This window comes from Mobula birostris, unplaced genomic scaffold, assembly GCF_030028105.1.
Source record: "Mobula birostris isolate sMobBir1 unplaced genomic scaffold, sMobBir1.hap1 scaffold_868, whole genome shotgun sequence".
NCBI classification, from domain to species: Eukaryota; Metazoa; Chordata; class Chondrichthyes; order Myliobatiformes; family Myliobatidae; genus Mobula; species Mobula birostris.
In genome coordinates this window covers 5001-18368 of record NW_027278585.1, presented here as the reverse complement: position 1 = coordinate 18368, position 13368 = coordinate 5001, and the positions used below count along the sequence as shown (strand labels likewise).

At 44.9% G+C, this 13368-nt stretch overlaps 2 protein-coding genes across 7 annotated transcripts in view; one reads left to right on the top strand and one right to left on the bottom strand.

The window, feature by feature from the left end:
* LOC140193791 (uncharacterized) overlaps positions 1–8108 on the bottom strand; it is a 144314-nt gene extending 136206 nt beyond the window's left edge. For all 3 annotated transcript variants that reach the window (XM_072250960.1, XM_072250958.1, XM_072250959.1), the window contains exon 1: positions 7776–8108. The gene's annotated coding sequence lies outside the window, so the exon portion shown is untranslated. The remainder of the gene's footprint in view (positions 1–7775) is intronic.
* LOC140193790 (diamine oxidase [copper-containing]-like) overlaps positions 1–13272 on the top strand; it is a 130103-nt gene extending 116831 nt beyond the window's left edge. Inside the window, exons 3-6 of one of the 4 annotated variants that reach the window (XR_011884933.1) lie at positions 2127–2415; positions 5360–5492; positions 6676–8367; positions 12697–13272. Coding sequence is in view for 2 of the 4 variants with exons in the window: in XM_072250955.1 (XP_072107056.1) it covers positions 2127–2415; positions 5360–5492; positions 6676–6942 (689 nt within the window). In the remaining 2 variants the exon portion in view is untranslated. Of the gene's footprint in view, positions 1–2126; positions 2416–5359; positions 5493–6675; positions 8644–12696 lie in introns of those variants that run through there. The other 3 variants (XR_011884934.1, XM_072250956.1, XM_072250955.1) reach the window with 3 other exon arrangements.
* The last annotated feature ends 96 nt before the right edge of the window (positions 13273–13368 follow it).

The window sequence follows — 13368 nt, the reverse complement described above, 5'->3', positions numbered from 1 at the left end:
TTGGGGGTTTGAAAAGCATTAGGGTACTGTGTCTGTTTTAGGGATCCCATCACATCCGTGGTGGGAGCTTAACATCCATAGGTACATTGTATGAATAGGACAAACTGGTAGGCATAGGGGCTGGAGAAGGCTCTGTTGGTGAAAAAATTAAATCAAATCCTTAAAACGGTGACATAGGATCTGAAGATGCAGAATCCTTTTTGGAAGAGTTAAGAAAATGCAAGGATAAAACATTCTTGGTTTGAGTTATATATAGGCTCCCAAACAGTAATCAGGATGTGGGAAATATCTTACAATGGGAGATAGAAAAGCGATGTAATAAGGGCAATGTTATGATAGTTAGATTGATTTCTATATGCTGGTAAGATTTGGAAAACCATGTTGACACTGAATCCCAAGAGAGGGAATTTGAAGAATATCTATAAAATGGCTTTTTAGAGCAGCTTGTGGTTGATCCCACCAGGGAACAGGCAATTCCAGATTGGGTATTGTGTAATGAACCTGATTTGATTTAGGAGCTTAAGGTAAAGGAACCCTCAGCAGTTAGTTTTCATAATATTGTAAATTCACACAGTAGCTTGAGAGGGAGAAGATTGTCAAATCTACCAGTATTCCAATATACAGCAATAGCTGGAATTTCTGGGAGCATTTCGGAAGTTGCATGATAGATACATCCCAAAGATGAAGAAGTATTCTTAAGGGATGATAAGGCAACTATGACTGATAAGGGAAGTCAATGACAGCACAGAAGCGAAAAAGAGGGCAGATAATATAGCAAAATGTAGTGGGAAGTTAGAGAATTTGAGGGACTTTTAAAAACCAACGGAAGGCAACTAAAAGAAACATAATGAGAGAAAGGATTAAATATAAAGGTAGGCTAGCCAATAATATAAAAGAGGACACAGTTTTTTTCAGATATATAAGAGTAAAAGAGAGGCAAGAGTGGAGATCGGACCACTGGAAAATGATGCTCGAGAGAGAGTAATGTGGGACAAAATGGGTGGATGAAATTAATCAGTATTTTTCCATCTGTCTTCTACAGTGGAAGACATCAGGAGTGTGCCAGAATTTTGACTGTCATGGGATATAAATGAGTGTTATTGCTATTACCGAGGAGAAGATTTGGGAAATCTGAAAAGTCTGAAGTTAGGTGAGTCACCTGGACTCTACCCCAAGGTTCTGAAAGAGGGGCTGAAAAGATTGTACAGGCATGAGTAATGATCCTTCAAGAATAATGAGATACTGAAATGGTTCTAGAAAGCTGCAAAATTACAAATGTTACTCCACTCTTTAAGAAGGGAGAGAGGCAGAACAAAGGAAATTATAGCCTAGTTAGCCTGACCTCAGGGTTTGGAAAGACTTTGAAGTTCCTTTTTAAGGATGAGGTTTGGGTATGCTTGGAGGAACATGATGAAGAAGCTTCCTGCTTCTTTTCATATTATATGTCAATGATTTGGTTCATGAAATTGATGACTTTTTGGCAAGGTTTACGGATGAAACAAGGATAGATGGAGAGGCAGGTAATGTTGCAGAAGCAGGAAGTCTACAGAAAGACTGAGACAGATTATGAGAATAGGCAAAGTTTCAGATGAAGTACAGTGCAGGGAAGTGTATAGTTATACTGTACATTTTAGTAGAAGGAATAAAGAGGTAGACTAAGGGGAGAAAATTAAGATATCAGAGATGGAAAGGAACTTGGGAGTCCTTGTGCAATATCGGTGGTATGGAAGGCAAATGCTGTCTTAGCATTCATTTTGAGAGGACTAGAATATCAAAGCAAGGTTGTAAAACTGAGAATGTATTTGGAGAGGATGTTCTCTATAGTGGGAAGAGCAGGGGACCAGAGGCCACAGCCTCAAAATACAAGGACATCCCCTTGGAACAGAGGTGGAATTTCTTTAGCCAGATGGTGAATCTGTGGAATTCATTGCCACAGATGGCTGTGGGGGCCAAGTCATTGGATATATTTAAAGCTGAGCTTGCTAGGTTCTTGTTTATTAAGGTGTCAAAGCTTATGGAACTAAAGCAGGAGGATGAGAGGGATAATAAATGATGAAATGGCAGAATAGACTCTGAGTTGAATGGCCTAATTCTGCTTCTATGTCTTATGGTCTTGTGGTCCACAGGAACCCACAACAGCTTTGAAACATTGGAGGTCAAGCTGGAGAACATTAGCAGCCCTTGGAATCCAGGGGACCACATTGTGCAGTCTCGAATGGACCGGGTACAGAGGGCACGTGAGCGGTCAGCTGCCTTCGCTTTCCGCAAACCGCTGCCCAGGTATCTGGTCTTCTACAACCCTACACAGCAGAACAAGTGGCATCACCCGCGGGCTTATCGCATCCAGATCAACTCTCAGGCTGACTGTGTCCTGCCACGGGACTGGAAGGAGGAGAAGGCAATTACCTGGACAAGGTAAGGTCGCTGTCCAATCAGGAGCAAATTCCAGGTGTGGCATCAGACACTTCATAAACCTGAGATCAATGGGAGGACCCTCCAGTCCAGGTCAGAGTGTGGGTGTGGTGTCAAGGAACACGCCCTTCTGCCCATCAAGTCCAGACTGACCAAAAAATCAAGGGCACACAAAATAGTGAGAGATAAAAGATCTAAAAGGAATTGAAGTGTACCAGTTCACAGAAATGCAGGGAGTTTGGGTGGAAAAACTTGATAAGATATTTTATTACACCCTCTCAGAAATCTCATTATGATAGTAACCTCCCTGTTTGCTGGAGAAATTGTGGAAATCAAAATGCGAACCATTATCATCTTTTCTGGGAATGCCCCGTTATCAAAGACTATTGGAGTGGGATACATAATGCCCTACAAGACATCTTTAAATGTGAAATACCCTTAGAGTAAGACCATATATTTTGGGTATATACCTCAAGAATGGTTGAAAAGAGATAAATATTTAATGAATATACTGCTGGTGGCTGGTAAAAGGACCCTTAACAGGAAATGGTTATCTCAGGAGATCCCTACTTTGAATGTATGGATGGAAATTACAATGGCTATTTCCAAAATGGAGAAGATAACAGCATCTGTTAATCATAAGTTGGAACAATTTGATTCATACTGGAAAAATGGTTTATCTACATAACACCTCATAGGCCTGATTTTATTCTCACAAGTCAATGAATGTGTTGTTAAAAAAATCACTCCCTACTCTGTACATAGTTTTCTTCTTTCGATTGTTCTTTCTTTCCTCTCCTTTCTATAAGTGGATACCTCAGATAACTATTATGTGGAGACTTGTGACAAATATGATTATATGATATATATGTACAGTATCTGAAGTACATCATATGGAAATGTTTGTTTGATGATGAACATCAATAAAAAATAAATTTAAAAAAAGGAACCTGAGAGCACATTCTTCACCCAGACGGTGGTGGGGGTGTGGAACGAGCTTCCAGATGCAGGTAGAATTCCATTTAAAAGACACTCGCACAGGTACACTGACAGGAAATGTTCAGAAATGGGACTAGATTAGATGGGAACCTTGATCAGCATGGACCAGGTTGGCCAAAGTACCTGTTTCCATTCTGTATCACATAGAATAGTACAGTCCCTCAGCCCATAATGTTGTGCCAAAATATTAAAGCTAATGACACCTAATGACTTCTACCGACACAGTGTCAATATGCATCCATTCCCTGCACATTCATGTGCCTATCCAGGTGCCTCTACTATATTTGCATCTACCACCACTCCGTGCATCACATCCTAGGCACTCATTACACCGTTTTTAAAAATAAAAATCTTGCCCCTAGCATTTTCTTCAAACTTACCCCTCTCACCATAAATACATGCCCTCTTCTTTTCAGCACTTCTACTCTGCGGAGAAGAACATTGGTTGTCTACTCTGTCTCTGCCTCACATAATTTTATAAACCTCAGCCTGCGCTGCTCCGTAGAAAACAGCCCAAGTTTGTCCAACTCCTTGTTGTAGCTCATGCGCTCTGATCTACGTAGCATCCTGGTAAGCCTCTCCTGCACCCTCTCCACAGCCTTCCCGTAAGGAGGCAACCAGAGATGAATACTCCAGGTGCAGTCTAACTGGAGTTTTATAATGCTAAAAAATAGCTTTCCAACTCTTGAACTCTTGTTCCTCAACTAATAAGGCAGGTCTGCCTTACGTCTTCTTCACCACCCTATTAACACTTTCAAGGAGCTAAGGACTTGGACCCCAAGATCCCTCTGTACATCAACACTAACAGGGGTCCTGCCATTAACAGTGTACTGTCCACTTACATTCGATCTCCCAAAGTGCATCACCTCGCACATGCCTGGATTAAACTCCCTCTGCCATTTCCTCCCCCCATATCTGCAATTGATCAAGCAATCCTCCTTCCCACCCCCAACCTTTTTATTCTGGCATCTTCCCCCTTCCTTTCCAGTTCTGAAAAAGGGTCTCACCCCAAAACGTCAACTGTGCATTAATCTCCATAGTTGCTGCCTGACCTGCTGAGTACCTTGTGTGTGTTGCTTTGGATTTTCAACATCTGCAGAATTTCTCCTAGTTATGATCTATTGTATAAACCACTGTAACCTTTGCCAGTCTTCTATGCAATCCACAAACTTACTGACCATGCTACCTACGTTCTCACCTAAATTGTTATTACTGTATGTGATAACAGTGGAGCCAGCAGCAGCACCAGTCCCTGTGACGCACTCCTGGTCCAGTGTGAACAACAACCCTCCACCATACTCTCTGACCACAACCACCAAGGCAGTTCTGTATTGCACTGGCTGCTCACCTGTATCCCATGTGATCTCACCTTCTGGACCATGGTACCCCACCTCATATCACCCACTCTCCCACTTTCTGTCTCCTTCACACTCTCCCTCTCTCTGTCACATTTCTCTCCTCACCCTATTCAAACTCTCTCTCCCTCCAGCTCTCAGACATTATGTTCCTTTCCCTCCTCCTGCCATACCTCTTTCTCTCTCTCGTATCTTGTTTGCTCCCTTTTCCCTCCCTCATACCCTGTCAATACTCATTTTTTCATCTCTCCTTCCATCCCTCCCCACACCCTTCTCGCTTCCCCTGCCCCCACCCTCGCTCTCTTTCCCGCCCACTGTCTCTCACACACCTCACACTCTCACGTACTGCAAGTATTTCCAGTCCTGGCCACCCCATCTCCGTCCCCTCTGCTCTCCATCTCCCTCCATGACCCTCTCTTACACCCTGTGAGTAATTGTTCTTCCTCCCTCTCTCACTCTTCCTCCTTTTCTCACATATTAGCTCCTCACCCTCTCTTGCCATCCCTCCCGTCCCCCTGTCCCTCTCCCATGCCCTATGAGAAGCTCCCCCCTCACCCTTGCTCTCTGCTCCAGTGATGACTTCCCTGTTCCAGGTATCACTTGGCTGTCACTAAATTCCAGGAGAATGAATGTTGCAGCAGTAGCCTCTACCTGCAGAACGACCCCTGGGATCCCAGTGTCAGCTTCGAGACATTCATTCACAACAACGAGAACATCACCAACCAGGTAAGCATCCAGGGTTGGAGGGGAACGGTAGGGGATGGAGGGCGAATGTCTCCTCATAATGTCCCCACTGTTTGATGAGAGTGAGACCAGGGACAAAGGAGGAAATGTGCCTGGAATTGGAGGAGGTAGAGGAGGCCTTAACTTAGTTTCAGTATTCATCAGTGAGAGGACATTGACTAATGTGAGGTCATCATAAAACAGGCTGATATGCTGGAACATGTCGATGTTAAGAAAGATGATATGCTGAAACTTTTGAAAAAGTTCCATGGGGCTGGATGGGATATGCCCCAGGTAACTACAGGAAGCAAGAGAAGAGATTGCCCTGTCTTTGATGATGATCTTTGCGTCCTCACTGGCCACAGGAGTTGTACAAGAAGATTGGAGGGTGGCAAATGTTACCTCTTTGTTGAAGAGGGGTAATCCGGATAACCCTGGGAATTTAGACCAGTGATTAGTTGCGATAGATTGGAGAGGATTCTGAGAGGCAGGATTTATGATCTTCTGGCAAAGCATAGTGTGATTAGCATCAGTCAGCATGTCTTTGTGAGGGGCAGGTCGTGCTTCACGAGCCTGATTGAATTCTTCAAGGAAGTAACAAAACAATTTGAAAACAAAGGCAGAGCAGCAGATGTAGTGTATGTGGATGTTAGTAAGCCGTTTGACATTCCCTCATTGTAGGCTCGTTTGGAAAGTCAGAAGGCACAAGAAGTTGATATGTTGGTTAAGAGGATAGGCTGAGTGAGCTGGACTTTTCTCTTTGGAGTGAAGGAGGATAACAGCAGATAGGCACATGGATGAAAAAAGTAGACGACTAAGTGGGAGGGAAGGGTTAGATTGACCTTCGTAGGTTAAAAAGTCAGCACAACATCATGGTCCAAAGATCCTGTACTGTGTTGTATTGTTCTATGTTCTATAATGGTCGGAGGAGAGGAAGAGTGGGCTCCAGTAATGGGGAGCAGAGATGTCCCCTAATAACAGGAGAGACACACCAGGTTAATGTGGGGAGACAAAGGACAGACCCAAAAATGAGGACTGGAGGACACAGAACTGACTCCAGTGGGGGGAGAGTGCACAGTACTTAAGGGGGGACAGCTCCCAGCAGGAGTGTTTTCCAGAACGTTCACCCCTCACCCCCCGTCATTCCCAGGGTTACTGATGGAGTCTCCACTTCTGCCTGTTTCAGGATCTGGTTGCCTGGGTAACAGTCGGCTTCCTACACATCCCCCATGCTGAAGACATTCCTAACACCAGCACTCCAGGAAATGCTGCGGGGTTTCTCCTCCGCCCCTTCAACTTCTTCCAGGAGGACCCGTCAGTGGCCTCACGGGATGTGGTTATTGTTCGGCCAGATGGGTCCGGTGTAAATGTCAAGAGGTGGACAGAGATTACCAGTCACCAGTGTCCAGCCATTCGTCCTTTCACCTACAATGGCACCTACCTTCCGGTCTGAGGAGCACTGTCCATGGCCTGGCAGGACTGGGAGTGTAATCAATAACCATTGGCCTTACTAAACCCTCCCTCTACCAACACCCAACAACTTCCCCCAATACCCTGCCACACTGCCCTACACTAACACCTTCACACAGGTCCACACACAATCACCCCTGCACAGGTCTGATCAAACCCCAAAACCCTCACCCAATGCCCTGTACCAACACCCTGATAAAGTCACTTCTCCTCAGGTCTTACCAACCCTGCAAAACACTGCACAAATACTTTGCCCAAACACCCTCTAACATCCACAAACAATTACCCATCAACAGTTAGATATTAACCATCACACCCATTCCCAGCACACATAATACAGTCAACCCTTCACAGGTTCCCCTCACACCCCAACACCCGAAACCAAACCATAACTCCCACACACACCTTCCATCAACCATTACACCGGGACCTCTCCACGACTGGTTAATCCGCTGAGTGCCAAAGGTTTCTGCTCCATCAGTCGTAAGGTTGAAATCTCAGGGTTTATTTGTACTGAAACACAGAATTAAATCATCTTCCAAAGCTCTCTCTGCAGTAGGTGATTTCATCTCCAATTCAACAGTAAAGGAATTGGCTCCTCCAGTGGGAGTGGGAGCTGCAGCAGAAGTCCATTCAGCCCTAAGATGTGGGACTAGCAAGTTGGTGATTTATTGTACAACCTTTTCTGCTGTCATCTCAGTATAACTCACAGGAACACTCATCTGCCAATAGATTTCACCCATCACTGCCACTCCCCTCCTCCCAACCCACTAGGGCCCACAACCCATTAGCTGCTGGGATTAGAGGTAAACCTACGGGGCTCCGGAATGTTCCAGGGGACAGCCCGCTGCTCGGGCATTGATTGCCGACGTCCAGGGTGTCCTGAGTCTTCAACAGTCAATGCTCCGCCTCCTGTCCCCTCACGCTGGGTGGGGTGGGGGCCACACCCATCCGACATGTTGCTCCCCCATAGATCTCCGTCACAGAAAGGGGCCAACGTCTGCCCTGCAACACCCTGGAACACAGAGAGCAGGGGTCAGGACAGCAGAGATGGGCTGAAGAGTGTAACCCCACATGACGGCCCTGTCACAATCCCTGGAGGTGTGGGAGCCCCCAGCCCAGGTACCTACAGCCCACTGGGCCAAGTGAAGTAAGTACAGAGGGAGTGGATGCATTGGTTAAATCTTCCAATCCACCTTGATGATCATTGAAAGAATCTGCAAACTGTCCACATGGCACCAGGATTCAACAACAGGACGTAACTACTGGCTAATCTCTTCCCACATCCATTGCTGGAAATATCACAATCAATGTGTAAGGGGAGAGATGGATGGAAAATGGTAAGGAAGGGCTTCCAATTTCCTCGTATCTGGAGTTGCAAAGGTTTTTGACCAGGTGCTACCACAAGGTGAGGATATAGGCTAACGGCTGTGTTGGCGCATGGATAGAGGGCTGGCCTCGGGCAGGAGGCAGTGTGAGGGGGTAACGGTGACCTGTGACCTGTGGTTATCATGAGGACGAGTGCCGGGATGGAACTGCTCACAATAAATTTCCCTGACTTGGGGGAAGGGAGTGAAGATACACATGTGTGAACAGCACAGGAACAGGTGGGAAAGAGGAAAGGAATAGTTTACTAAGAGATATCGGTAGGTCAGTGCATGGGAATATATCTGAACGCCTCCTTGAAGGCTATGTGTACTGTCTACTACCCTGTCCTCATTGACCTTCTTGATTATTTCAAAAAACTCAGTCAAATTTGTGAGACATGAACTCCCAAGCACAAAGCCATACTGACTCTCCCTAATTGACATCTGTCCTTCCAGATGTACATGATGTATGTCTTACCCTTCATTACCCATTCTCCAGTGTTCCAGCATTTCACATATCATTACCAGCGTTTGGAAATACAGGGACTGGTCAGAGATAGTCAGCATGGCTTAGTGTGTGGAATATCATGTGACACCAATTTGACTGAGATTTTGAAGAAGTAACCAAAAACATCAAAGACCCCCACCATCCAGGCCACGACATTTTCTCACTACTGCCATTGGGCAGGAGGTATAGAAGCCTTAAGTCCCATACCACCAAGTTCAGCAACAGTTAATTCCCTTGTTACGTAACCGGCAACAATGAATATCAATCGAGACAGGTTATATAAAAACAACCAAACATTTATTAAACACAGATAAATGATAAAAACAAAAAACAAACGAAAACCTTAACTGGAAGTTAACCGTTATGCAGCCGTTCAACAAATTGTCATTCGGTACTGGTTCTTAAAGCGTTAAATGCAAAAACAGTTCTTAAAGCGGTAAAGTCAGATATAGTTCTTAAAAGGGAAAATTTTAAAGTCCAACAGATTTATATGTTCAATTGGGAGAGACTTCTCTGGAGAAGGATTTCTTCATAGACGCGACTTTCCTGCTGGTTCTGTTCACAGGATTCACTATGCAGTAAATAAACAGTTTAAAACAACTGACCTTAAATTCTAGAGAGAGCAAAACTTTGCATGAACTCTTTTCTCTTTTGGCAAGAGTTATCTTCGATGCAAGTCGCTACTCCTTCAACGAAGACTCAATAAGGTCGATCCTTTGTTAAACTGCCGAACGATGCCAACTCCTCTCAATCCTTCGGTCCCGTACTTCGATAAAGTCTTCACTCTCCCTTCTACTGCTGGAATAGAATAAATCAGCACATCTAGCCAAAAATTTCCAGTACAGAAATATTGTAGCTTGCAACAGAACGTAACAACCGTTTAAAAAATGAAACTGCGTCATAAAAACAAATATGCAACAGAAACGGAGACACAGTACGTTCTACCTGGAAATCTAAAAGCTAAAAACCATTAGGCTCCCCACTAGTTGTTTGTCAGTCTTTATTTACATATATTGTTTCATAAAGTGTTATTGTATATCTTTTTTCCTGCAAATTCTTGCAAGAAGTTGTATCTCAAGATAATATATGATAACATATCTATACTTTGATAGCAAATTTATTTGAACTTTGAAATTTGAGGGTAGGGCAGTAGACAAGGTCTATATGAACTTCAGTAAGGCCTTTGATAAGTTTCCACATGGTAGGCTGCTGTGAAAAGTTGGATCTCATGCAACCCAGGAAGAGCTGGCGAACTGGATACACGGTTGGCTTGATGGTAGGAAGCAGTTGATGATAGTGGAAGGTTGTTTCTTGGACTAGAGGCCTGTGACTAGTGTTGTTCCCAGGAGTGGTGCTAGGCCCATCATTGTTTGTTTCTATAGCAACAATTTGGAAGAATATATAGGGCATTGTTAGCAAGTTTGGACATGACACTGAGATAACTGGTGTCTTCAACAATGAAGAAGGTTATCACAAATCACAGGTGGATCTTGATCAGCTGGGTCAGTGGGCTGAGGATAGTAAATGGAGTTGAATTCAGATCACTGCAACGTCTTACATTTTAGGAAGACAAATGAGGGTAGGGCTTTCACAGTGAAAGGCAATTCCCTAGGGAGTGTTGTGGAATAGAAGGTCCTTGGAGTACTAGTATGTGGTTTCATGAAAGGATGATGAAGAATTCTTTCGGCATGCTGGCCCTCATCAGTCACAGTATTGAGTATAATTGTTGCATGTTATATTGCCGTTATCTAAAATGTTGGTGTGGCCATATTTGGAATGCTATATTCAATTTCATTCCCCCTACTGTAGGAAAGATGTCATAAACCTGGAAAGCTTGAAGAAGGGTCTACAAGGATGTTATCAGGACTTGAGGGACTGAGTTTTAGGGAGAGGTTGAACGGGTTGACTCTTTAATTCTTGAAGCATAGGAGAGCTAGAGGTGACCTTGTAGAGGTGTATAAAGTCATGAAAGGCATAGATAGCGTGAATGCACAGTTTTTTTTTCCCAGGGTAGGCAAATCAAGAACAAGAGGTCATAAGTTTAAGGTGAGAGGGGAGAGATTTAACAGGAAATTGAGGCAGGCTTTTTTATTTAAACATTAAGGATGGTGTATGTAGAATGAACTGCTAGAGGAACTGGTTGAGGCAGGTACAATAACAGCTTTGAAAAGACAGCTGGACGGGTACACAAATGGGAAAGAGTTAGAAAGTTATGGACCAAACAAGGCAAATGGGACTGGCTTGCCTCAGCATTAGTTGGCATGAATCGGTTGGGCCAAGGAGCCTCTTTCTGTGCTGTGTCACTCTATGACTGGATGTTCATCAGGTTTTATGCATCTTCTCATGCAAGAACAACCATTTTATCCCATTTTCCCTTCTAATCCTTCTCCCAAGTACTTAAAAGCTTGTTTTCCTGGATTGTGACCTTTGCTGAGTGAAAGAGATCCTTCAAATTGACTCCATCTCACCCACCTCATTATTTTATACATCTCAGCCTCATCAAAGCCTCGTCATCTACAGTTTTCCAGTCCTGCAGCATCCTGAAAATCCCCTCTGCACCGTCTCTAGTGCGATCGTATCTCTCCTGGAATGTGGAGACCAGGACTGCCCCAGTACTCCAGCTGTGGTATTGTACACAGTTGCAGCACACCTCCCTGCTCTCTGTCTGGCCTTGCTGACTCATCAATGCCTGCCTTTCCAAATTAATCCTGTCCTTCAGTATCTTGGGATAAATCTCTTCAGGTCCTGGAGTTATTCACCATAATGTTTTACAGAACACAGCGTACAACTCCTCCTCCTTATCATTGACATGCCTAGAATATCAACACCCCCTCCCTCATCTTACTTTTACCTATATCGACCCTGGTGAATACCAATGCCAGGTACACACTGAGGACCTCATTCACAACCTCAGTTCAGACCTACCAGACAAATGTACAGCCTTTTCCCTCACTCCCCCAGATTCCACCACAGGGGTAAATCATAGCAGACAACAAACACACCAGCCCACATGACAGAAAACCGAACACCCGGTGGAAACTCACACAGTCACAGGGAGAATGAGCAAACTCCACAAAGACAGCACCAGAGGTCAGGATTGAACCCGGGTCTCAGAGGCAGCAGTTTTGTGTGTGTGTGTGTGTGTGTGTCTATATTTTATATATATAGTACACACACACACACGCACAAAACCTGGTCACAGGTCTTTCAGCCCACAAGACTGTACTGACATTCCCCATCATTCACACCAATCCAATTCCCTCAGTGCTGGTTGGGAGGTCCCACCCTAGAACTGCGCGTAGTGACCCACCTGAATGAGTGACACTGCAGCTGTCGGTGAGTCCTGACACCCATCGGGTGGCTGTGGGCAGCCAGTCGACACGGCGCTGTAGGCTGGAGGAGTCAGGACCAGGGGTCTCTGCAGCAACTGCAGAATGGTGGAGATATCAGCCATGACCTGGGACTCTAGTCTGGAGGCAGGAAGAGAGGAGGTTAAACAGGGTCAGAGGGCAGAGGTCCATCCTGCAGGGACTCAGTATATAGCCAGGATTCAGTCCTGGGTCATAGCTCAGACCTAAAGAAGAGGTAATGTATATTCAGACTTTTGTATCTTCTGCCTGGTGGGAGTGGGGAGAAAACAGAATGTCTGGGGTCAGTGGGGACTTTGATTGTGCTGTCTGCTTTACTGAGGCAGTGAGGTGTAGACAGAGTCCATGGAGGGGAGGCTGGTTTCTATGACTTGCAGAGCTGTGTCCACAACTCTCTGCACTTTTCTGTAATGAAAGTTTGGAGGGGAGGAGAAGATGGCGGCGCGATGCAGCGTGCGAGGCCGCTCCAAAATGATATTGTATTTGTTAAATAGGGGCCGTGCACAATCCTGATTTGATGGAGACGGACGTGAGAAGCACAAAGGAACATTTGGAGAAACTTTTGAAATGCCTGCTTTGCTGCTGCTGCTACTGTGCGATCAAGAATCTCTGGAGGGGAAGGCCCCAAATCCTCGGCTTTGCCTATTGCCTGTTGCCAGGGCCGGGGTCGAAGCGCTCAGCAGAGAACGTGCTCTGTGCTAGCTGTCGGAGGCTCGAAGTTTTCAGACGGACTTAAGAGTCGGCTGTGGTCGGGTGTTTCCAGGGTGCTGCATCGGCAAGTTCGCGGTGCTGGAAGCTCATGGCAGGGAGAGTTTCTCCCTTCTACCGTCTGCGTGAGATGATGGGACTTTCGAGAGACTTTGAGACTTTTTTACCGTGCCCATGGTCTGTTCTTCATCAAATTACAGTATTGCTTTGCACTGTTGTAACTATATGTTATAATTATGTGGTTTTTGTCATTTTTTTCTAGTCTTGGTTTGTCTTGCGTTTCTGTGATATCATTCTGGAGGAACGTTGTATCATTTCTTAATGCATGTATTACTAAATGACAATAAAAGGGTACTGTGTGTCCTCATAATCTAATCTAAACTAATCTAAGGACATGCCAAGCAGCTGTCATAACAAGCCACGATCCATCCAGACAGGATGCTCTCTATGGTGCTTTG